The sequence below is a fragment of the Perca flavescens genome, chromosome 7 (assembly GCF_004354835.1).
Source record: "Perca flavescens isolate YP-PL-M2 chromosome 7, PFLA_1.0, whole genome shotgun sequence".
In the NCBI taxonomy this organism is placed as follows: Eukaryota; Metazoa; Chordata; class Actinopteri; order Perciformes; family Percidae; genus Perca; species Perca flavescens.
Window position 1 is genome coordinate 6,452,178 of NC_041337.1, and position 26,438 is coordinate 6,478,615.

The 26,438-nt window shown below is 39.2% G+C and overlaps 1 protein-coding gene and 1 long non-coding RNA gene across 2 annotated transcripts in view; one reads left to right on the forward strand and one right to left on the reverse strand.

Annotated features, from left to right (window-relative positions):
- LOC114558704 (formin-like protein 13) overlaps positions 1 to 21,385 on the forward strand; it is a 34,388-nt gene extending 13,003 nt beyond the window's left edge. The window contains exons 5-11 of the mRNA XM_028582860.1: positions 459 to 545; positions 5,825 to 5,977; positions 8,041 to 8,170; positions 8,304 to 8,336; positions 8,744 to 8,838; positions 9,521 to 9,604; positions 20,970 to 21,385. Coding sequence (XP_028438661.1) covers positions 459 to 545; positions 5,825 to 5,977; positions 8,041 to 8,170; positions 8,304 to 8,336; positions 8,744 to 8,838; positions 9,521 to 9,604; positions 20,970 to 21,071 — 684 coding nt within the window. The 3' untranslated portion in view covers positions 21,072 to 21,385. The remainder of the gene's footprint in view (positions 1 to 458; positions 546 to 5,824; positions 5,978 to 8,040; positions 8,171 to 8,303; positions 8,337 to 8,743; positions 8,839 to 9,520; positions 9,605 to 20,969) is intronic.
- Positions 1 to 26,438, reverse strand: part of LOC114558706 (uncharacterized) — a 32,356-nt gene that overhangs the window by 2,805 nt on the left and 3,113 nt on the right. Inside the window, exons 2-3 of the long non-coding RNA XR_003692974.1 lie at positions 4,758 to 4,855; positions 441 to 563 (exon numbers count right to left, since the gene is read on the reverse strand). This is a non-coding gene — a long non-coding RNA (uncharacterized LOC114558706). The remainder of the gene's footprint in view (positions 1 to 440; positions 564 to 4,757; positions 4,856 to 26,438) is intronic.

A 26,438-nucleotide genomic window follows, 5' to 3' on the forward strand; every position in this document is an offset into this window, starting at 1 on the left:
CTGGTGTTTTTTTGTTGTTGTGATGATTACATTGTTTTGATTCCTAACACTAATCCTAATATCTCTCCGTAACAATCGGTCAGACCAAGTGCCCTTTGGCTTTTTGGGTGACGGAACCTGAGCATGAGCGAGACAGACTGACAACGTGGAATGATTTATTAGAGGTTAGCACCGACTCAAAGGTCGACTAGGCAGCTCAGCCAATCGTTTCAAGGTGTCAAGCCTTCAGTTTCTCTGTTAAATCAGCCTGTCGACAGGCCTGCAGCACTTTACTTCTTGCCTGAGGTGATCTCGCAAAAAGAACTTGAGTGTGTGAGAACAAGCTGCAGCCATCCAACTGCCGCTTTTTTGGATAATTCTGAATAATTGCATGGAAATGGGCTGTGTGACGATGTGATAATTGCACTCTCGTCTGCATACACAACGCTTATTACACTCACCTCTTGTCCCTGCTACAGATGTGCAACATCCCCTGCCTGAACACGCAGCTCGACCTGCTGCTGATTCTGAGAGAGCTTCCGATCAGCATGAACGACCTGCAGCCTGTGAGTTTACGCCATCACCTTTGGGGTCAAATCAAAAGGTTGAATCAGATGTCGGGCTGTTCTGTTACATTCTTACAAGCTGTAAAAAAAAAAAAAAAAAAAAAAAGGTAAAAGCGCAGCCTCCAGGGCACATGAGAAAAACATGAAACATGCAAATTTATTCCATAATACAAATGCTAATGTTCAGATACATCGTGGCTTTAGACATGAATGAAAAGAACATCTGGGGACAGGCTGACATTAATACGTGAAAGCTTTTTTCCCCTCCAGTTTGAGTTTGATGTTTGAAGTGATGGGTGAAGTAGTTTCTATTCCATTTGCCGGATGGTTAACTGTCTTGAAAACTGAAAGGCACGAGAGGCACTTTAAGACACTTCTGCATTTGACGGAGAAGAAAAGATAGAGCTTAATCAAATCAAGTTCCATTTTTATGTAGGTGGTGTAAAAAAAAATTATAAAAAATACCAAGTTTTTAACTTTATCAGAAACCCAATAAAAACCCACTTTGCGGTACTCACTGGGGAGAGCTGTGGAAAAATTCATGAATTTAATTTCATTCAACAAGCTTCTGGAGTCTCTTCAAATATGAGCACTCTTCGATGATTACAGATAAAACAAAATAAAGAAAATGCACGAAATCCCTATTCGCATGGGACTAGTATTACCTGGGGACCTCTAGTCATTTGAAATAATGCAAAGGTCGTCAGTGATCTTAATCCCATGCAAATCTGCCATGTCTGTAATTAGTCAAGTAAAGACTCCACTGCAGACTCTATAATACCATATTTTAGGAAACACAGAGGGTTGTGGGACAATTAGGGCTGTCAAAATGAACTTGATAACAATGAGTTAACGCAAACTTCTTTTTTTGACGGCGCACATTTCTTTGCAAGTGATGAACACATGCGTGTTCTGTGATCTGGGCCTCTGACCGCTCCGTAGTTTGGGAAATTGGGAAGCGATGCAGCAGTATAAAAAATAAATAAATAATACATCCATGAGCAGTGACCAAGGGTCACAGTGGGCCGGAACGATACGGAATGTCGTTCCGGCACCTTTGAATTAATAAGCAAATTAATCTAATCGGCAGTTTCATACATCAGTGTTTTGCATTCTTTTTATCGCAACACCAAAAAATCCATTCCAGTGTTTCCCCTGTTCACTCCCATCAGCGCACCGCCGTGAGTCCAGGCACAAGGCAACGGTCTGTGGTTATAATGCGTTCCGTTTGTACTCAGAGGTCAAAATCTCCGAGACGTTGGGAAATCGGACAACCTCTGAGTACCGAGTACAGCAGTGAAAGCTGTAGTAACATACAGTTATTAGCACTTCTTCACAGCTCCAGCTTCTGAGTTCCGAGGTAAAAGGAACACATCAGTTCACATGTCTGTAATAATAGCAGGACAGTCGCATATTATCTGGTAAAGTCAGTTGAACAGGTAAAGATCCCGTTGCCGGTAGCCTACCGGTTACAAACAGGCTTGGTAGTGAACGTTTTTAGTTGAGCTAGACAGAGAATATTTGGTTAAAATAGATCGCTGATGCCGTTTTGCCCTCATTTTTCACCGTCAAGTTAGCTGGAGTGAATGTATACATTCACCCTCGTGTGCGTTTTATTTGGAACTGCGTCGTACTCTCTTTATATAGCCAACAGTCTATGGTTGGACTGTGTTGAAAAATAACCTTTAAAATGCTTGTCAGCAACCGGTCATACGGCCTTGTGTGCTCTGGTTAATTTGGCATGCAGTTAACACACCATAAATATGGTTTCATGAAAACTCAACTCCCGGCTGTTTTGGAAGGAGGAGAAGGAAATAAGGAGAGCTTTGAAAGGGAGTTTTCTTTAAGTGTAAAGACTTTAAAGTAGTAAGGCATTTCATTTATTTAAGTGTTAAATGTGTACATATAGAACAGATACAAAAGAAATGTTGCAATAATCGCGAGTTAACTAGACAATCATGCGATTAATCGCAACAGCCCTAGTGATAATCCCATGCAAATCGGCATCCCTGCGATTTGGTTGTTATTATTTGATATTGGCTGCGTTTGCAATTATATAGTATTATATAAGTATTATAAGTTTTGACAGAGCCTTGACATCATATGTGGGGGATAAGGTCAGTAAATTTGAATGAAATACAGACTTTGCTTATTCCGTGCAAATGCGCTGCAGAAAACACTGATGTGTGTGTGTGTGTGTGTTAGGTCCCCTGGTATTACCACTCCAGTGCAAATAGGGCTATAGTGCTAAAGTTACTATTGTTATCTTATATATTAAGATATTATTATTATTATTATTATTATATTGCATTTTCTTAACTCTTACACATACAGACAAATGTTTTAGGCTTGTAGTATCTGAAGATTTCAGGTTAATCATTAGTGAGACTAATCGTTATCTCTCATAGAGGATTGTGGTGTGTTGGCATCGGGGACTGCAGGGTGTGAAGATATTGCAGTCACACAAGAATACCTCCCAGCTCCCGATCTTTATTTTTTTTATTTATTTTTTATTTTATGCGATTCTCTCAATCCTCTGTTCCTCTCTGCATCAGTGCTTCAGTCCTAATCTCCTGTCTGCTGACTGTTTGAGAATGAAGAGAAACATTGGATAAGAATGATGGCACTGTAATCCATAGACTGTGGCAGTAATTTCTTCTTTGTCTAAAACCCAAAGACAAACATATTGTGTGCTGGCAAGATGACTCGACAAAAAAAAGATTAGCAATTTCATGAAGTTTTAATTCACTCTTGATCTTCCTGATGTTGTTTCTCTTACTGCCGAGTTGTAGCTTAGATATAATAATAAAAAGATCATTTGTTGATCAAACCTTGGTATTTGTGTGCAGGTACAATACAATGTGTGCAGAACACTCTAAATCCGTCAATTCTCTGACACGACAGACTTCCTAAAGCCCGAACATTAAGGCGGATTTACTCGCCACTTGACGGACATAGAGGCTTAAGGAGAGAAAATAGAGAAGTCACCACCACCTGGGGGGATGTTTCTCACCTATCATGTGCTTGTTGGTGCTTTATCTCACTCCCAGGATGTCAGGTTTTATTCTGCGATGTGGCCCTGGCTTCTTCTTTAAACGGTTTACTGTGTTCTGTGTGCAGCCATTTCCAAATATAAATAAGAGAGGCAAAGACACAGAACCATAGCTAGTGATGCAGTAGACAGCGAGCGCTCTGAACAGGGAGGCATGCACCCCCTGAGGCTGTGATGGTAAAACCAAAAGTAGCTTTTTCAGCAGTTTTGTTAATCGCTCTTGCTTTTTTTTTTTTTTTTTTGTGGTCACAATGACACAAAGCGCATCCTTAGTTTCTTCAATGTGACATATTTACGAGTAAAACAGAAAACGTGTCTGGCATATAGTCACGAGAGGGATTTAAAATCAATTCCTTCAAATTTGAGTGGATCGCTAAAAAGTGGGTTTGCGAATACAGAGCGATAAGGAGCTGTAATAAAATACTGGGCTGTGGATTTGCCTCCATCTAGCCCCATTATGGTCCTGGAAGGTACCAAAGGCTTAGGAAAGCAGGGATGCCCTGGCCTTTAATGAAGGTGGAGAAGTTTACCAGACATGCATTTGCAAACTAAACTGTTAGTCTTCATCCTCTTTCTCTTGCAACAACTGTTAAACACTTCTGATAAAGAAGAAATCCCACCTTCGTGTTATGTGTCAAAGTTTGTTTTGGAGTGTGGAATGAGCTCCGTGTGGCTGTTGGGGGGGAAAAAAGCCACTACGACTGCGATTCCCACAAAAATAAATACATTTTCTGTATGCCATCATACTTGACATGCATTTAATAAACAAATCTTATAAGCATGTATAATTGAGTCTAGTTTGCCTAATTTTCTAAACTTTAGAAATAAAAATAGCCCATACTTTGCCACTCGGTCCAACTTCTCACTTTCATCAACCCAAAATTATTCAGGATTTTTTTGTTCTTCATTCAAAGGCGCATGCACATCATCACGTAAAGTATGATTGTGCACTCAGAGCACGGGCTGATGGTCACGGAGCTCGCCTAAGCGGAGATGAGAGGGCCAGCGTGCACTGCTGCATCCTGTAAAACCACGCCCATCGGGGTGAAATACCAGAACATTCAAAAACTTTGCTGGACAAGCCACACAAAAGTGATTACTTCAAAGATGAAGACTATCTGTTTGCATGTACTGTATTTTGGCAAATGCAACTTCCTCACCTTTGATGAAGAGCATCACATAGCCCTGAGCTTTTCTATAGAAACCATCTCCCAAGCTGGAGATGAGACCGTCAATATTCCACCCGCGGTGTTCGATCCTGATCGGAGGTAGAGGGCGAGAGAGAGAAATGAATACGTTAAAGCACAGCCATGCTCTTTCAGGAATGTAAACAAAGCTGAAACGCACACATCCTTCACCGATATTGCTCTGCTAGCTAAGATCAAGCGTGGTTATGACCAACAACCTGATGCCCTCAAGATCAACATGAATCATCCAGAACATTTTAACATTTATTTTTGAAAGTATAGATCATGCCTACACCTATTTTTGTCCAATTTAACCTTGATACTAAATCAGAAGAAACTCTGAAAGCAGGTTACACAATCTAACGAGTCTCATTTATGCTTTACACAAACTACAGTCGTTTTCCACGATGATACACCTGGTCCTCTGCAAAAACAGATATAATGTAGCTGCATATCCGCCTTCTCTTCTGTGTAATTGAGGCAGTCCCACAAGGTTTTGGGAAGTTATTCTTAAAACAGGAGCATATGGTGGGAGTGTTGTAGCTGGCTGGCATGGACCTTTTGTTTGGAAAAGCTAATTCTTTGTCAAGGACTATGACTCCCATGGCATCCACTCCTTTTTCCTCCAACACCCCATTGGCAAAACCTGAAATCCCACTTTTATTTATTTTCAGACTTTCAGTATAATTTCGATCCATATTCACAGGATCTGTTCAGAACTGGTTAGGCAGGGAAATTGTACGATATTCTAGAGGGATATCTGTACTTGACACAATTGCATACCAAATAATGATCGCGCCAAACAACAAGGCCCTGATTATTCATTTTGAGGTCAAATGAGGTGTCGTGAGATTGCTGTTTATTATAATGTAAAATAGTAAACGCCTTGGGTTATTTTTGTCTACACATGTCAGCACAGACAGCCCCTAACCAAGCTCCAGCTTAACAGCATTTAAAGTCGTGTGGAGAAATGAATGTCTATATGCGGTCGGATTACAGAAAGAAAATGACTTTGCTGTGTGCCGCTGTTTGTCTTCCAGCTGATTAACCAGAAGATCAGAATGTGCACGCAACTGAACAACAGCAGGTCATTTGTTTCCGTGCTGGAGTACCTCCTCGCCATTGGCAATTACCTCAACGAGAACGCCAGGAAGGAAAAGGCCAAGGGATTCCGCCTCTCCTCCTTAACTAAAGTATGACTCCACTACTGTTGCCTGACCTTTGATCGAGTTGCAGCGCAGGGCTAATAAGACTACTCATTGATATACACAGCAGGGCTTCTCTGCATCTTCTTTCAACTTTCTCTCTTGCTCAGGTTCACTCCGGTCCTTTGACACAGTCCTTCTGACAGTTGCGTCACTACCTGGCATCACAGGAGAAATTAAACTTTGCACAAAGTGTGGCCACTCGTGGCTGACTCTCTTACAAGTGAACCATCATTAACTACAGTCAGTCAGTGGATCTTTTGATTAATGCAGAAAGTCTGTTTTCCGGCTGATTTTAAAAAGGTCCCGTGGCTTGAAAATTTCACTTTATGAGGTTTTTTAACATAAATATGCGTTCCCCCAGCCTGCCTATCGTCCCCCAGAGGCTAGAAATGGCGATAGGTGTAAACCGAGCCCTGGGTATCCTGCTCTGCCTTTGAGGAAATGAAAGCTCAGATGGGCCGATCTGGAATCTTCTCCTTATGAGGTCATAAGGAGCAAGGTTACCTCCCCTTTCTCTGCTTTGCCCACCCAGAGAATTTGTCCCACCAATGGAAAGAGAGAGACATCATGGCTTGCAAACAAGCAAAGTGGCAGCTGGTCATGCATATCTTGCCGAGAGGTAGCTGAGAAGATTGACACCTCTCTCATATCTGTCCGTTAACTATGAAGCTGGAGCCAGGAGACCGTTAGCTTAGCATGAAGGCTGTAAAAAGAAGGAAACAGCTAGCCTGGCTATGTCCAAAGGTAACAACTTTAACAAACAAACATTTCAAGCGAACCAGAGCTATTTCTTGGCCCAGAGCAGTGACTTTTTGAAATCTCTCCTCAGAATGATGACCTATTTCAGGAAGTCACAATGCCTAGGCTAGAAATAGTCCAGCACATAATCCCCGTAAAAAACCACAACATGTTGTTTTCACACCTCGGAGTACACAAACAAGACATAACATGTTTGTAAGTGCGCTAATGAGGTGCTGGCTGGTGGATTTTGTTTCTCTTGGACAGAGTCAGCCTAGCTGTTTTCCCGTTTCCAGTCTTTCTGCTAAGCTAAGCTAACTGGCTCTAATTTCATATTTACCAAAAGATACGAGAGGGGTCTCAATCTTCTAGTCAAACTCACAACGAGAGAGCCAATAAGCATATTTCCCCAAAAAGATAATCCACTCCTATTAAGTAGTTCAGTAGCTGTTGGATGTATGGTTTTAAGTCTTGTCCGGGGTTTGTAGGAGTATTTTCAGCCTTTCTCTGATTTAGGTTTGAGCCACTACTGGGAAGGTTTAAGGGGCAGTGCTCTTGGCACAGAAGTAAAACGTCCTCTACAACATTTAATGAAGCCGAGGCCTCTTGTTCCCTCAGAGGTGTTTCCAGGTCGAAATGAGAATAGTAAACTGTTGGTGCTCGAGACAGACTCTCATCAAATTAATGGCCAACTGCTTCCAAGAAAAATGCATCAAGGTTATCTCTGATCTTTTCTTTTTTTTTTTTTATGTTATTTACTTGTAGGCGTCAATACTTGTGCGCGTCTTGTACATGTAGTCCTCGGAGACTAGCTGGGCTTTAAAATTGGTAAACAACATAACCTAGAAAAAGACCACGAGTGCCTATCACAAGGTTAGAGAGGTCCCTCTTGCATTTCAATTATGTGGCACCATCAAGTGCAACATGGCTTGAATTTTAGAGTCATCATTACCATGTTATCCAAATATATGAAAGCAGTCACGGTTAGTGCTGCTGCTACTACTTTGAGTAAATAAAAAAAGATTTACAAAAACACTACACACGCTTGGAATTTACAAACTGTACATTTAATCACGGATATAGGAGTTTACATTGGTATAAACACTTACGGCAAGGTGTTAGCAAAACCCAATGGACAATGAAAAAATCTCTTGATAAATGTCAACAAAACCTATGCATTGCCATCCTATTCTTTCCCTAGCCTTCAGTAAGGAAACATTTGTGTCACACGTCCTTGTGCTGTATAGCAGGGAGATATAGGTTCGTACAGGCCGTGGCCTTTATTCACTCTGTGTTTTCTCCCTCTCCAGCTCTCCCAGCTCCGTGGGAGAGACAGGAAGTTCACCTTGGCCCACGCCCTTGTGGAGCAGATCATGTTGCATGAACCGTGCCTGGCCACTTTTACTCAGGAGTTGGCAGAATTTGAAACTGTCCCTGGAGGTATTTGCTAATCAAGATTTGATCAAAGCAGTAAGAAATCTGTGTGCCACTTTTCAATCGAGGTCTGTTAAACGAAACGTGTATTTTCTCTGTGTGTCACCTTTTCGTTTTTTTTTTACTCTCTGTTGGATAGCTTCCATCAAAGGCCTGACCGCAGAAGTAGATGGTGAGTAGATCACATGTTACTACTGCGTCCAAAGACTGCTGACATCACTGCATTACTGACCCAACGTTTTTTGTGCCAACGCAAGTTATTTGTGAGAAAGTATGATAGCAACATTTACTAGAGCTTTCTGTAATTACAGTTTTAGTATACTTTGTTGAAACACTATCATCTTATTGTCGAGGGAATATATGGGCTCAATCTCATTGTCAAGGGAATATATGTATGGGCTCAACCCAATATATTGTCTATATGATGACTTACAAACAGTTGCCACAAGCGCAAATACTGTACGTCCCATCACACACGAGACAGGAGCTGATTTAAAAGCAGGTATTTGCTTCAGTGGTCAAATAGGATAGATGGTAACCAAATTTTGTGTGTGTGTGTGTGTGTGTGTGTGTCTTCAGTCCTGAAGAATGAACTACAGAAAGTCATTCAGTACAGGAAAACCTCTAGGAAGAGAAATGCTGGAGTTCACCCAAACTTCTCCAAAGACCTGAAGGTGAAATAGTAAATCCTGTGTTAATTATTTCTTTACACATTCATTAAAAAAAAGGGTACGTGTCTTTTTGTAAACAAACACGGTAGGGATGTACCGATGCATCGTAAATTGGTTAGAAATCGATATAAATGTGTAAAGATTTCAACCTGTTAAGATAAAAAATTAATTAATCGCAATGCAATTTTTAAACGGCCCAGGGCGTAATCTACCTTTGTTTGTCTTTATAATTGATTTATTTAAAGAGATTTAAAAAAAAAAAAACTATTCAAACTATTAATGTTCTATTTAATTTGTGTTATTTAGGATGAAACAAAATTTCAGTGGCAATTTTGATAAGAGGACAAAACGTGAGAGAATCGTACCTTGAACTGTGTCGTTACATTCCTAAAACACGATATTTATTACATGGATCGTGTCTCGCACAAAGAAATCATTTCCATCTAATAGTGGCTTTCTTCCTTATCTCTTCTTTTAATGGCACATTGCTACCTGTTTGGGAGCAAAAGCACCACTAGGGATGTACACAAATTCAAATATACAGATAGTGTGCTCTGAACAGTCAGGAGCAGCATCCACAGTTTTGCAGTAATATCCCCCTCCCCCCCACAGTCACCTGATCAACACAATTTGCAACACACACGTCACACCATTTCTTCTCCTTGTGCTTTTCTCTATACCCTAGATGGCAATTGAGAAATATAACACAGATCTCGCTGCACTGACGAAGACGTGTGAGGAGATGAAGAAACTCTACTCCGTCATTCTGGTAATCCATGAGTTATTATTCCAATATCTCTTTTGTACAGCCTCACAGATGGATAGTTCTCTGTTGCAGTAGTGTCTAGATGGCCCTCTTCAATTATTTGTCACACTGAGGGGAGTGCATATATTTCCAAAGGAATAAGTCCCCAAGGTTACTTCTGTTTCACTAGGTGTCCTTCGTGGCTTCACGAGGATATTATGCATATGTGTATAGCCCGGGCCTCCATATCAATTAACAGCAAGCACAGCTCATCTCATTTCATTCATTCATTTATAATGACAATGCACATTAATTAACATTTCTGTAAATGTGCCAGTGTTACCCAGCTGGCCAAAGGCAGTTTTACAGTCGCCTCATCCGAGCTTGCGCGCGGCAATGTGACGTCAAAATGACGTAGATCTTCCTGGCGCGTCAGGATTTTGAGCACGTGCCAGAGGGCGTGCACCACTCCATTTCTTTTGGCGGCGTGCGACAAAGCGGAAACAGGAAGTCTGAACGAGCTCGAGGGCAACCGGATGCCAGCACTCTCAGAGCGACTGCAAGTCTCTCTTGTTAATTTACTGGATTAAGGGTAGGGTTGGGTATCGTTTGGTTTTTTTTTGATTCCGGTGCTAAATCGATACTTTTAAAACGGTGCCGGTGCCTAAATGGTGCCTGAACCGGTACTTTTCAATAAAGTTAAAAAAAAAAGAAGAAAAAAAAAAATAAGGGTAGTAAACAACAGTCAGTGACTTGTTTATTGCTAAGGCCATGGTCAAAATTAAAGATTTAATAATAATGTAATAACTATAACAATAACTTATTTCACCAGTAAATTGCTGTTGAACCCCAGATGGGAAAAGGGTATTTTACAATTACTGTGAATTCACCACGAGGCTACCTGTTTTTAGTGAATCTGTGTTGTTTAATTCCGACAATGGCAGCTGCAAGTGAACGCACCGTTTGTGTTTAATTCCGACAACGGCAGCTGCGAGTGAACTCACCGTCTGTGTTGTTTAATTCCGACCATATAAACATACTGTATATCTATGAATTGCGACAACGGCAGCTGCTGCGCAGACTGTTACATCCCGCTGTACAGTCACACTTTACACTGTTTAACGTTAGCGGTCAGCATTTTAACCGTGATTAATCCAGCTGCTAGCTAAAGGTAGGCTAACGTTACATGCTTTCAGGTGTAGTGTAAAGTTGAGCACCGAAATGAGGCACCGAAACTTTCGTTCTTATTCGGTCTCGTTACTACCGTTTACGTCGGCACCGGTTCCCTATTGGCACCGAGTTTCGGTACCCAACCCTAATTAAGAGGAGTTCTTTTATGGTGAATGAAAGGCTTCATCCGACAAAGTAGGTCATCCAATCAAATCGAAGCATTGACGTTAATGCTGCTGCTAGTTCTGCCAGCTAGTTCAGTTCATCCACCTTTTTCTTCTTCTTCTGGTCCGTAGAAAGAGCAAAGTCGGTAGCCTTTCCTCATTAACGCCACCACTGTTCAGGAGAAGACTGCAACTAGTGTCGCGACCACCACGAGGGAGTATAAACAGTTACAGCGCTCCCATGAAGTCGCACTGGCGCTCGACAGGTCAGCTGCAGCTAGTACACCGCACGTTTAACTTTCAATTGCAGTCCTTTGGCGAGATGTTTTGAAACCAGTGAGCTGATGGTTAAAATTTACAGAGAAAACGACAAGTAGGGTTGGGCGATCAATTTTCATATCGTCCGATCGTGATTGCTCGAGGTCGCCAATAGGTGATCCGATCTCCAGTGGGCGGCGATGTGGCTCAGCGAAGGAGGCAGAGCAATACACTTAAAGTAACGTGAATAAACACTGATTGAAGAGTGTGAACATTTTATTACAAATATTTAAACATTTAAAAAAAAAAAAATCAATTTAATAGCAATGTCTCCTCTTATTCCAACAATGGCTCCCTTTCATCTGTGTCTGTGCGACAATATCACAGCATCATGTTCAGTTTAAAGCAACGCTACGTAACTTTTTCCGCTTCGGTTAGGAATAGGTTGGAAGCGGAATTGTCCATTACATTACATTATGCAAGTTAGCCAGATCGGGTAGCGGATCTGTAGTTCGAATGAACTGGACAATGTCTTTGGAAAAGAGACGGAAAACGGCTTTGCAATTAAGGATTTGAAATTCACTCGTGCCGATTAACGGGGCTCAGCCTCAGCGAGCAGACATGCCACTACACCAGCAACATCTAGAGATTCTAGAATTTCTTTGTTAAAATTGCATTAATATCAGCGTAGGAAAAAAACAAAAAACAATCGCTGATCATCCCTCCAATCGTCTATATACGTTGCGATTGCCAATCGACACAAGCCTAACAACAACACACCATACAGATAGCAACAAAATAAGCATTCTCAAGCCAAAAAGCAAGCAAAACATTAGTACAGTAATACATCAACAATGCCCACTATTCAGTACATGTAGCCATCGCAGCACGAAGCCACAAAACCCAGCCAAGCAACACTGATTACTGATTTGACACATTAAAACATGCACAGAAGCAATACGCAGTAGGACATAAATATAAATTTGCAGCCTTGAAATACGCTATACTTCCTACTTTGGATAATTTCTTCAGGATTACTGAACAGTCGCCGCTGTCTACTGTAGCCAGAAAGTGTGAGAGGCAAGTTCATCCTGACCCTTAATGTGCTATGTCACATTGATGAATGGGCTACAAAGGTTTAAAAATGAGAAGCTGCACGAGCACCCCTGGTGGGTTTCTGATAGGGTTTAAAAAAAAAAGAAGAAAAAAAAAGAAAAGAAAACGAAGGACACATACCAAAACATTCTTTGGTTCGCTGCTTGTCAGCAAGTAGTTCATATTTGGGAGAAATCCTTTATTCATTTCATTCACATCTCATTTTAAATATATTGGTTACAATGGATTCATTCATATTTGTACTATTTTTGATTTGAATGCTCTCTGATGTCTCTCTGAGACCAAAAATGATGATATTCTTTAATGCGTTTGTCTGAGAACTGTAATTGCCTTTAAGCATTTGTGTTGACATCAGAGCTCTCCTAAAAAGAAAATCCCCTCACACATATCACGAGATTTAGTGGAGGTACCAGTTGGTGTATTCTCTTATCACACGCTTTATAAAAAGGAAGGCATTTCCTTTGCTCACTAACCTGGTTAGATTAGGTTTATATAGCTTACGCCTACTTTGACATCTTAACAGGTGCTACGTCTTATTTTTTTTTATAGAGTCCCCACCAAAAACAATCAATACAAAAGTAGGGCCTATTTTCTCACCTTTCCCATATCTCTATGGACAATCCATCATCATAAAGATCTATCCTGGTGTGTTTGAGCACAGAGATATTACAGCCTGAGCTGTGAGCTTTAGGACTGGTAGGGAATTGTGTTATATTAGGCCCACAATTAGATTCCTGTGTACTGCAAACTATTTCCACAACTGGCACATGAGTAAGCAAAGGCGGAGGTTACTGAACACAGCCAAGGCTATAAAGTAAATGCACATCCTTTTCAAATGTATCCATTTTGAGACTGGTGTATATTTAATAAGATAAATCATAAGACATTTTGGTAAAAAAAATGCTTATTCGCTCTTTTGCAGAGAATGAGATAACAAATGCCTGTGCAGTACATATGAAGCTATATCCAGCAGCTGGTTAGCTCAGCTCAGCATAAACACTGGAAACAGGAGGAAACAGGTAGCCTAGGTCACTTCCTGGAGTATCCCCATTACTGCCCTTGACATAATGCCCGTAAATCCAAAACTTGTCACTTTTACACTTTTTTTTTTGTACGTGTTAGTGAGCTTTAGAAGTCCCTTGTACAAAGACTCATGTTTCCAGTCTTTATACAAACATAAGTGGTATTGATCTTCTCATCTAACTTTTGGCAAGAAATCAAATAAAGATACTTTGGGAGAAGATGTCCACCCACATGTAACGCCGTAATGTAATGCCCAACAAATGCCAGTAAAACTAATGTCTATGTGTTGCCTACATTCAGGAAGTGTGTAAATGTGCATCTTTCTTGCTTTTGTAATGGGATTTTGCTCATCAGCAAATTTTGAGGATCTAAAATTCTTCCTCTCTCTATATTTTGGAATTCATGTGTGAAACACCGCATTAGTTTGAAGCTACAAGGTAAATGTATGCGATAGTCATAAACATGTGAAACATGCACATCTGGGGCGAGATGTCCTCTATAGGTTTTGAGCAGAAGGAGCTCTGACATTAAGACATTATATTATAGTTCCATGACAGGACAGGAAATCTTGTCATACATAATTTAGTCACGGACCTTAGCCTAGAAATCTACACGCACCCTAGCGGCAGCAAATTTAATTTGCAGATAGGGGGGTCTAGGCACTCTCTGTTGGCTTGCGAGCTGGAAAAACCAAACTCTGGTCAGGCCAATCACATCGTGTATAGAGTCGGTGGACGGGCTTATGGCTGCTGCTGCTGAGAACAGCGGTCTCCTAGAAGACTGAGTTAAGCTTTTCTTTGAGAAAAGAACAAAAAACGGCACAGAAATCATTCTTAAACACGGAAGATGTGTTTGGAGTTTTGCTGACCGGATACGGCCAAAGTTTAATCCATCAACTAGCTTCTCTTCCTTCTTCGTTACTCTGGTTAGTTGTAGCGCTATCCTATTGTGTGCAGAGGGAATTTGAAAGACAACAGTTTATCCCGCCCCTCGGATTGAGCCCTGCCAATGGTGAGTTCCCAGACCCAACATCTTGATGTGGGTCTGGCTTGTCAGGCTACATGGACCTCGCTTTATGATGCAAAAATGATGACAAAATGTTATGTTATTTAGTTTGAGGCAGAAATCATTTAAAGCTAGATATCATTTAACAAAAGTCTGTTTGAATTAACGTTTTTTAAGATTATGGTTGCTCAGTCTAAAAGATCAATATAAATCAATAACTAACAAATGCTTGTGATGAGATAGTCTCAATGATATAAATGATATCATTTGTAGATATCAAAAATTTAATTTACTCCAGATGGCATTTTTTTTTTTCAGTTTTCTTTTTTAAAAACTTTCAAATATATACTACCATATATACTCTACTACCAACATATTACCCCCCACACTGGGTTGGTTTATGCATCATCATACTGTACATATCAAAACCACATTAAAACACCTTGTAAACAATCTTCTTAGGGAGGGCATCTTCTCCCATATACTGTAAACGTATTCCCCAAAATGTCAAACCATTTCCTTTAAAGTGAAATCGAAGATACATCCTTAGGAATTCAGTATAAATCATCCCTCCGTATATTTTAGAAAACAGTTTAGTGGTGTAATGGCTGTGGCCTTTTAAAATGTACCAATTTGACCTTTAACTGTAGTGTCCCCCTCAGGCCAGGAGCCATTTTTAATCATCAGGCAGCAGTGCCAAAATTCTGGCCAATTGTAGCATCCCCATCAGTCGATTCTGTGTTTTCTTTACAGTTTTTCTTAATTGCTTTGGCTCATTTCTTGAAACAGTGTTAACATTTTCAAAGCTCGAGTTACATTTGTCAAAATAGCTTACAAGGTATGTGCAGAACAACACCATAGCTCACCTGCAAAAGGTCAGAACTCACCTAAACTGTTTAACAAATGCTTCTAAAACAGTTATTGTCTCATATAAAAAGCCATTGCCCTCGAAATAAAAACTTCCTTTGGAACTGTGTAAACAATGGTGGTCAAAATGTTTAGATGTGTTACAGTAGTATGGCAGTGAACCCTAGAAATGTTCCCTATATCCACATTTCATGCTTTTGCGTATCAAACTGAATATGCAAATTTTGAACAGTACTTTTTTTTTAACTCACATTTCTATGGAAATTATAACTGTATTTTTAATTAAAGCACTTTGAGTTGCCTTGTGCTGAAATGTGCTATATAAATAAAATTGCCTTGCCTTACGTAAAGTAACTAACTGTCTTACAACACCGTACACAGCACAATATAATACAAAAAGGAAAAATAATGTATAGCCTGACACTGTAACAGAGTAAAGCTGGTCAGTCTTGCATTGCCAGACATATCTCCAGAGTGCTGCAGAGGAAGGTCTGGCTAGTCCACACAACAATCCGGGATGGGAGAAAAATGTGCTCTGGTTTATTGGCATTTCTTTAAACCAATCACAATCGTCTTGGGCGGGGCTAAACGCCGGACTCAACGACAGTGCCTCTATGCAAAATAGCCTTGGGAAGAAACTTTCAGTCGTGCAACAGAAAACTCAGACTGGACAGATAGTCTAGCTAGCTGTCTGGATTTACCCTGCAGAGATCTGAGGAGCAGTTAACCATAGTCCTCAGAAATCCACCGGAGTTTAGAATGCCGACACAAAGAAAGCGGAAGATGACGGACGTCCGGCCGAAAATTAGGTCCATCCGGCGCAATTTCGGCGGCACCTGTACAATCCCGGAAATGAAACGCCGTTGATATAGACTAAGCGCAAATTTAAAAAGCCAGAGCTGGACGACCCGGAACTGGGTTCCTGGTCAGCCATAACAGCAACGGAGAAAGAGTTGTGTATAAGACAATGACGGCATTGCTCCATCATTGTAAGCTTTGTGAATGGAAAAACATCCAACATGCTAACATGCCAGCTCAACTGAGAAGCAACATAATCAGTTTTGGTCAGGAAAATATATGTACTTGTGTAGTTGTGCAAATTATAGAAAATTGTACTTCCTCATTTGCAAAGATGTGCTTAAACATTTGCAATATTTCATTTGGATGAGAGATTCAAATCTGTTGTGAACAAGTGCCTAGTGGTTTTGGAGGTTTGCACATGTAAATATTCATTATCAGTTGAGAATTGTGCCAAAGCAATTGGGACTAACTGTAAATACCAGAGCCATCAAGCATCACTCCTTTAAGTTTAGTCTAAATCAGACGAGTGGCATTTAAATATGGACGCATCCCAACCCTTAGTCCCCAGTCCCACCTGCGTCCCACCCCTCCTACCCTGATTTCACTGTGTGGAGACGCTGTTCTAAAAGTGTGTGTCTGAAACCTCCTGCATGTATAATAAACCCCTTCAGGAGCGTTGGAGAAATGATTGAGACTGACTGGGCTGTGGTGTGTTGCAAGGGAGCAGCAAGTCGGGGGAAAAGACGTCATATTAAGTCACATCTTGTTACAGGGGGGAGGAGAATTGATAATGAGGTCCTTGAATAGCCAGGATGCAAATATATTAAACATAGAAAAAGCTCATGGAAATTCTTGGGGGGGTTGATTTTGGAGAGGTCTTTTATTTGTAGTGGTTATTCCCGAGACATAACTTTAAAAAGTAACAAAATCGGAGGAGACATTTTATGTAACATGCTTTGTTACATATCCGCTCTAATTTGTCAGTAAGACACAATAACTAAATCTATTCCACCTCAGCGACTGCAAATAAGGTGCTTTTAATTTTGCTTCTTTAAGCAAATGGCTCAAACCTACAGATGATACATGATGCTTCTGTTGGGTGTAATGAACATGTCAGGATCTGGTCTTTTATCTATTTTATTTTATTCTTTGGTAACACTTTATTTTAACCCTCCTTATTTAGCATTTATAATTACTATATTTAAATAGCAAGACATTGTTTATAACTCACTATAAGCTAGTCATAAGCAGATATAAGGGATTGTTTAATGTGTAAAAGTATTTTTACAGTGATAACTTAATATATAAAGAAATATTTTATATAATTGCAACCATGTTTACTGTATCATTCATTATCTGTTGCACCAAGATAAGATTACATTTGTTGAAAAATACATTAATAAGCACTTATAGCTGCTTATAACTACATACTAGTGTGTTATAAACAATTTATTATATGTGTATACTGTATGGTGCTTATAAATTAAAGCTAAAGTGATATTTTTAAAATTAAATTCTACTACTGCACATTGGTAGATTCAGTACACCAAATATGCAAATAAATTGTTTATTTAATTTTGTAGCTTAGCGTTAACCACCACGGTACGATACACAACCAAAGCAACCAGCAGTCAATCTCTTTATCCTTCTTATCCTCACTTAAGGGAGACACATTGATTTATATATCAAACGATTTATAGATCAAACGCCTTTTTGAAGTGTGGTTTGTAGAGGTTTTGGCTTTACTGGGTACAGCATGTGGTTGTAAAAAAATGTATGCCAATATTTAACATGCACACAAATCAATGAGGCTGACCAACTAACAGGCAAAATCGTTTGCATCAATTGGTATGTAATATAGCTAGGGCTGGTCCGAATACCATTTTTTGAGCTTCAAAGCTTGGGTAGTAATGAGCATTGAATATTCGAAGCTTCGGAGAGAGGGGGCTGAACATATTATTATCTCTAATAAAGTCAGGAATCTGTTGTCATTGTCCTTTCAGCAACAAAGTGGTATTTTGACCAAAACTTGATTTTCATAAATCCCCAAGAGTCCCAGGAAATGTAATATCCAAGCTTTATATTCCAAAACAATCTCTTCGCCTCATAATGTTGAAGTTTCTGGCCAAATCACAACGGAAAAACGCAAAACAGTTTTCCATTTCCGCACTTGTTATCGCATATAAGGTTATCGCCGCTAGCTTCTCTGCCCAGCTTGCTAAATGCTCAAAGTGGGCGTCATCGTGTACCGACAGTATCTTCTTCTTCTTTGTAGTTTATTGGCGGTTGGCAAACCAACTTAAATGTGCATTACCGCCACCAACTGGACTGGAGTGTGAACGAGAGATAAATGCAGGAAGTAAATAAACCAAAATAAAAAAATACGAATATTCGAATGTCAAATTTTCAAATCGAATACCAACCCACCGAACGAATATTCGAATATTCTGGTCCAGCCCTAAATATAGCGGCATATTACAATTTCAATTTTAGGAGAAAAGTATGCAAATTGGCTAATTTGCACATCTGATGTGAGAGTAACAGGTGCTAATTATCATCAACTTTGTTGAAAGCAAATGTCTTACACCTCTGTGTAGCAATTCTATCTTGAGCTTTTGAAAGAGCTAAGGGACATTTTAAAAACAACTTAGGTGTTACTTTGCCAGTGTTATTATTTAAAAATGGGTGCAGTCGTTAATTAAAAGGTGCAATATGTAATATTGTATGTAATACTGGCAGCTAGCGGTTAAAATAGTTACTGCACTACCAATTCAAAATACTGGAGAGTCGTCTCCCCCGCCCCCTCCTGCCCAGACTCGAAGTTCACGGGGGTTGCCAGGCTGAGACCGCAGCATTCACAACAATGTTGCTAGACGCACAGCACAGCAGAGTAGCTAACGTTAGATGCTAGTCTCACATAGCCAGACACTACTCCACAGCACAGCAGAGTAGCTAACGTTAGATGCTAGTCTCACATAGCCAGACATTACTCCACAGCACAGCAGAGTAGCTAACGTTAGATGCTAGTCTCACATAGCCAGACATTACTCCACAGCACAGCAGAGTAGCTAACGTTATATGCTGGCTATATTGACAGTCATAATAGCCCGTGCTCACGCGGAGCTCTGTAACCAACTGACAGACACACTTTTTCGGCTTAAAATACAGTATGAACCGCTAAAAACACAACAACCTCACTGTCCTCTCCACACGCCAGTCAGGCACACTTCCTCGGCTTAGAATTACAACACGAAACGCTAAAAATACCACTACCTTGGCGACGGAACACACTTCATTGGCTTAGAATTACGGCAACAATTGCTAAACGCACTGCAAACTCACAGTCCTCTCTTTCCGATTTACAGCCCCCCTCTCGTGGCTTAAAATAACTCACCGTTGTCAGCTCCAGCCGCTGAAGAGGCTACACGCTGTAAACAGCCATGGGCTGCTTGCCTGGTCCTCCCGGTAACGTTAACAGTTAGCAGGGTTAGCATGGCGGCGTTAGCCAGGACCAGTCGGGATCACTTTACTGGCTATGTCTCAATTGTTTTTGCGAGTAACCAACTTGGGTACTCTAGCTATATAATTCAATGTGAGTACAAAAATGTTGAAATGACAAAAAATGCCCATCCCTAGTAGCTGTGATAAATTAGCCTGAAGCTAATGCTTACCTGTTCAGGAGAAAATAAGCCAACTCTGCGTCCTTTTGGGCTATAAGCTGTCTCCATCTTTCAAATACATCTCCAATATTTACCAGGGGGTTGTTACGTCTCTGGTCACGCAACGGTTAGAAACATGCTGTTTTCTTTTTTTTATGTCATGTAGAATCTATCTCCGTTGATCCTGTTTGTTTGTTTGCTGCCTACAGGTATATCTGGCAACCCGGCCTGGCTGTCAAACTGGGCCGTTGATAACAACACACAGATCAAAACAAACATAAATTCCGTCACGGAATGTAAATTTCAAAAAGAAAAAATACTGACATTAGCATTGTTGTCAGAAAAGATAGTATTTCAGTTTAACATGTTTCCTTAATATCTGATGAGGCATTGGTGTCATTTTTGGATTTATTACAGTACAAATATTACATATTGGACCTTTAATTCAACATTTGAATCTAATCTATTTTTTATTTTTTTTTATTTTTTAAATATGTCAGTTTAAAAAGGCCCCATGGCATGAAAATTTCACTTTACAAGGTTTTTTAATATTCATTTGAGTTTGCCCAGCCTGCCTATAGTGCCTATAGGGCTCCTATCTGAGAAATAGTCTTGGATAGTTACTTCCTGAAGTCTCTGCTAGTTTTGCCAAGAAACTGCTCCTCGCTAAGCTAACTGGCTGCTGGCTCAAGCTAAATTACTGTAGCGATGTGAGGAGTATCTCTCTACTCATCTAACTCTCTGCAAGAAAGTGAATGAGCGTATATCCCAAAATGTCAAACGTCTGTAATGAATGAATTTGCAGTACATAATGTCCGTAACCATACAACAAAATAAGGAAATACAGCATCTTCTGGCCTTTTTAAATTTGTTAAACATAATAAAAGTATAGAAAATGGGTGACAGCAGCATAGTTTGAGCTTGAACTTCAACCTGCACAGTCAACAGCATGTAATAAGTCAATTAGTACACTTAGCATCTGTGACCCTTTCTAATAAAGTTTGACTTGAGAATTACTGACATTTTTATGCCAGCAACCCTTAACCACCTATGTATAAGTATTAATTCAGCAGTGCATGTCTACCTCATTGTATAAGTGCACTTAAGGAATGGACTGAAGGCTGAGGCAGTATATGAGGTAATTGTATCAGAAGACCATTGTTAAGAAGAATTTGCATGCCCCAGACACCAGTTACCTTCTAAAAGTGAATGCAGTTGCTAATTGTAAAATAGTTTGTATAAGATGAAAGGTCTCAGAGAGTGCAAATGCTGTCAGACTAAAGTTTTTAAATTTAGCAATTAATCCTGTTTTTCTCTCCCGTCAAGGTTAAATTCGGTGAACTGCCGGATCAAGACTCTCAGGAACTCTTTGGGTTGATCTGTCAGTTCATCCACGACTTCAAGCGGGCCCATGCTGAAATCATATGAGTTATACTGTATAGAGTACATATGAAAGAACACCTGAGACTGCAGTGATGTTTATTAAACAAACCAAACCGGTCTTATTGTCTTAGTCACAGTTCAGAGAGATTAAGATAAAAAAAAAAAAAGGAAATAACTGTTAATGCAGTATTTGATATTGAAGATAGAGTAAAATGTTGCATGGATTTATATTTTTAGTAGCATATTGTATATTTCTCCTGTGCTGTTGTACATATATTTTATTTTATAATGGGCACTGGATGCAATTCATTGTATAGGACATACATTATGAAGTGTATAGTCATGCTCATGCACATGGATAACAGGATGTCAGTGGAAATTAATTTTGTGAATATAAAACTAATTTACATATGTTGCATTATTTCATGTCAGAAGTTTTTTTTTAAATTTTGGATTAACTGTGTGTACTGACATTTATTTTGAGACAGATCAGTTATGCAGGATTTTCAACTCCTGGGTTGGAAGAACAACTTGGATGCTCAAGTGTGCTGCTAATACCCACAGCTGTATGCTGGCAGACGCACAAAACAGACATCACTATGGAGGCCAGCTGAGGCTGCTCTACTTTGAGCGTGTGATTATTTTGAACATGCAAACGTGCTGTGGTCGGGGACGTTTCCTATCCTGGGACTCCATGAGGAGCTCCAAGGCCGTCTCTGATTAAGGAACAGATCTGCACGGTGGTATGATGAGAAACACAAGATTCCCCTTCAACAAAAAGGTAGAAAGATATTCTTAGCACTGGTTGGATTAGACGGATTTTTGTTATACACAGGTTTGTGTGTGTGGCATTTTAAAATCAGTCGACAGAAAAAACACTAGTTTGTAAGTGTTAAAGGTGCTGTAGGTAGGATTGCAAAGATCCAGGACTTAGCCAAAAAATTTGAACATCTAGCCTACAACTTCTCAGTCCCTCCCCTTTCTGCTAAAGAGCAAAACGGTCTCCTAAGCCCCCCCCCCCCACAAGGGAGAATGAATGTGTGTGCATGAGCATTGATTGACTTGCAGTTAGACAACCCCCCGGCCCTGATTGGTGCATCTGAACAGGGAGCGGTGGATTTTTGCAAATCGCACTACAGGCTGTAGGTAGTGCCAGAGGAGCTTTTTTTTATTATTATCACCTGCTTCATGTAGTTCTACTGGAACATAGGGTCAGTTTCAGCAAATATGACAGAAAGTTAGTTTTATAAGGCTTACCTACTGCACCTTTAACCATGGTGGTATAATGAACCAGATCTCTTGTTGGGCAGGAAAAGTTGCAAATTTTTTGTTAAAGGAGAATCCACTGATTTTAATCAAAATGTATCTGCATAAACATTTCCATTATGGTTTGGCTCATTATCTTTTTAAATTTCCAGTTTGTCAAAATTGTAGCTGGATGGATCATAGGGCTTTTCCCCCCTGACCAACATTCAAAAGTAACCTAACTTTTAGCATGTACACAAAATCAACTCTAAGTCACTTCAAATTATAAAGGGTTTCCATTTTCTCTCTTACTTTGGATGAGTTTAGCGACACTTTTCTTTCATTTCTCAAATACTTTGTCAATATGAGGATTAAACCTCTGTTTGTATGGGCTCTGTTGTACTCTGCTTTTTCACTTTTGGTTCTCTAGGTCATTAATGGGTTTTTCTACATACATTACAAATTTGTCTAAATGTCAGGGTATTTTTATTCTATGTTATATAATTTCTAAAAGCTTTGAGAACTTTTCTAACCAATTTTATACTGACATCTTTCTCTCAACTCTGCACGAATTAAGATGTTTATCAGTGCTTTGAATTCCTGGTCTTTGAGCAGGGCACTTATCACTTACGTGCTCCAGTTGAGAAAGTTTATTAACCACATACTGGAGCAGGAAGCTGCTAGTTTAAAAGATGTGATTATTCATTATTATTATCACTACTGTGAGTACAACATTTGGTAACATGTTAGAAGCAGAAAGAAAACAAACTATGAATGTAGTTAAAGTAGGGTAGCTCATTCTGTCAGGTAGAAAACGCATATCAGAATGGACTACTTCCTCCATAAATGTAGTTAAAAGTATAGCTCATTCTGTCAGGTAGGGAATATCTATCAGAATGGACTACTTCCTCCATCAATGTAGATACAAGTATGGTAGCTCATTCGTTCAGGTAGGAAATCTGTATCAGAATGGACTACTTACACTATATATGTAGTTAAAAGTAGGGTAGCTCATTCTGTCAGGTAGGAAATAACTATCAGAATGGACTACTTCATCTACAAACCCCAATTCCAATGAAGTTGGGACGTTATGTAAAACATTAAAACAGAATATAATGATTTGCAAATTCTTTTCAGCCTAAATTCAATTGAATACACTACAAAGACAAGATATTTAATGTTCAAACTGATAGACTTTATTGTTTTTTGCAAATATTCACTCATTTTGAATTTGATGCCTGCAAATTCCAAAAAAGCTGGGACAGGGGCAATAAAAGATTGATTGATGTATGTAGTTAAAAGTAGGGTAGCTCATTCTGTCAGGTAGGTAATATCTATCAAATTAGACTACTTACACTACGTATGTACTTAAAAGTACAGTAGCTAAATCTATCAGGTAGGAAATCTCTATCTGAATGGACTACTTTACTCTATATGCAGTTAAAGGTAGGGTAGGTCATTCTGTCAGGTGGAAAATGTATATCACAATGGACTACTTCCTCTATAAATGCAGTTAAAAGTATGGTAGCTTACTTTCTCATTATTTTGAGATACTAAGTCAATATTTCGAGATACTAAGTCATTATATCAAGAAATTGTCATTATTTCGAGATACTAAGTCAATATTTTTAGACACTAAGTCAATATTGTGAAATACTGAGTAAATATTTTGAGATACTTTCTCATTATTGTGAGATACTAAGTCAGTGTTTTGAGATTCAAAGTCAACATTTTGAGATAAAAAGTCAATATTTTTAAATAGTTTCTCAGTATTTTGAGATACTAATTCAATATTCTGAGATACTAAGTCAATATTTTGAGATACTAAGTCGATATTTTGAGATACTAAGTCAATATTTAAAAAAGGTTTCTCATTATTTTGAGATACTTTCTCATTATTTTGAGACACTAAGTCAATGTATCAACAATTTTCCTCATTATTTTGAGACACTAAGTCAATGTATCAAGAATGTTTCTCATTATTTTGAGATACTAAGTCAATATTTTGAGATACTAAGTCAATATTTTGAGATACTAAGTCAATATTTAGAGATTCTAATTCAATATTTAGAGATACTTTCTCATTATTTTGAGATACTACCTCAATATATTGACATACTAAATCAATATTGTGAGATACTAAGTCAATATTGTGAAATACTGAGTCAATATATTGAGATATTAAGCCAATATTTTGAAATTCTAAGTTAATATTTTAAAGTTTCTTAGTACTTTGAGGTTCTCAGTCAATATTCTGAGATACTAAGTCAATATATTGAGATACTAAGTCAATATTCAGAGTTACCAAATCATTATTTTATATGTTAAACTATATTCTAAAGTGTAATTAAACCTCTGGTTTTGTCTGGCTTCATATTTTAGCTAGATAGAGCTTAAAAAATATAAATATTATTGTACTCATCAGATCACCACAACCGGACTTCAAATGCACGCTAATGTTGCTATGAGTCAGCAGGTCATTTAAATAGGCAACTGTCTGCTAACATGTCAGCTTTTAGCAGTGATTATTATATTACATATTATTGATTGACGTCAATGTTGGGTTGACAGCCTCTTGCACATCCCCCAAGAGGCCAAGAAATCAAAACAAATACACCTCTAAACTGTTACTGATACTAAGAAAATCTTTACTAATGTAAAATATCACAGCGGAGGATAGCGGCTGCCTCTGCCAGTGACTGATGGCACGTATCTCCAATTGCCTCTGGCCTATTGCCTATTTTATTGCTTTGAAAGTTGGCACCTGTACTACTTTGGATTTTTGTATAATTACTGTAAAAGTACATACAATGACTAAGTAGAAATGAGCCTGCTCTTTTTTGAATATCACCAAAGCAGCTCATTATGTGTAAGAGAGCTGACCGTTATGGTCAGTGTGTTTTACGCAGTACATACTCCTTTTGACTACTAATTAAATTCCTAGAAATGTGCGTTGTGCGTGAAAATCCCAGTAACTGAGCAGACTGTGAAATACTCAGACCAGCCCGTCTGGCACCAACAACCATGCCACGCTCAAAGTTGCTTAGATCACCTTTCTTTCCCATTCTGACATTCAGTTTGGAGGTCAGGAGATTGTCTAGACCTGGACCACACCCCTAAATGCATTAAACCAGCTGCCATGTGATTGGTTGATTAGATAATTTAATTTACGTGAAATGTAACAGGTGTTCCTAATAATCCTTTAGGTGAGTGTATAGCTACATTCATTACGCATTACATATATGTATTTGATTACAATGTTACAATACTGCACAGCTCTGTTACACATGCTAGTAGATCGTTGATTAGCTGTTTCTCCGTGAAGGGGAGAGAGAACGAGAGAAAGAGGTGCGTAACAACTGTTTTTCCGAAGGTATAGTCAACAAGTCGGCGCTTGAGATCAAATTGTGATCACCACTAAATATTTTCTTCCCTTTGTTTTAGGTAGTAGTTGTGTTTGGTGTAGCTTCATCATAGGACGGATTTACTTGTGTCAGGTCCGCTTCGTGGAATGGATGGGTAGACTGGATGTTTTTCGGATGAGATGTGTTAGCATTGACTTTGAGCTATTGTGGTAACGTTAAGCTAGTTTCATTTTGCAATATATATGAAATTATTCAAGTTGCTCGAGGAATAGTTTAAGCCCAAGTCCATTGTGAAGGAGTTTTCAGCACGAGTAGCCTAAAAGCACGGCCGTCGCCACCACTACAGACAGCAAGGTCATGCCCAACAAATTTTACAGCCCATTTTTCACACCAAAGACACTTGAGACAAAGACTGTGATATTACCCAAAATTACAGCTTCTGCACATAATTTACACCCTAAAATATTTCAAGAAAATAAGTTGCAGTAAATGAAAAAAAAGGAATGAGTCTCTTGACCTTCGAGGTCCGTACGCTGCTGTTGCCACCGGCCCTCAAAAAGGTTTTTGTGGACATTTGAGCATCAAAGACTTCATTTCCTGCATTCTGAGTCATTTTAAAGCACCAATTTATGCTGAAAATTCTGGTGGGAGGTAACAATATGTAGTAAAAATATGGAAAATATGGAAATATAATGCGTAGATATATAGATAATACTGGAATTGAATGGAATATAATGCACTAAGGGGGGCTTTTATATCCGGGACTAGAGCCCGGAGCAGACTACACTTGTCCCCAAAGTCT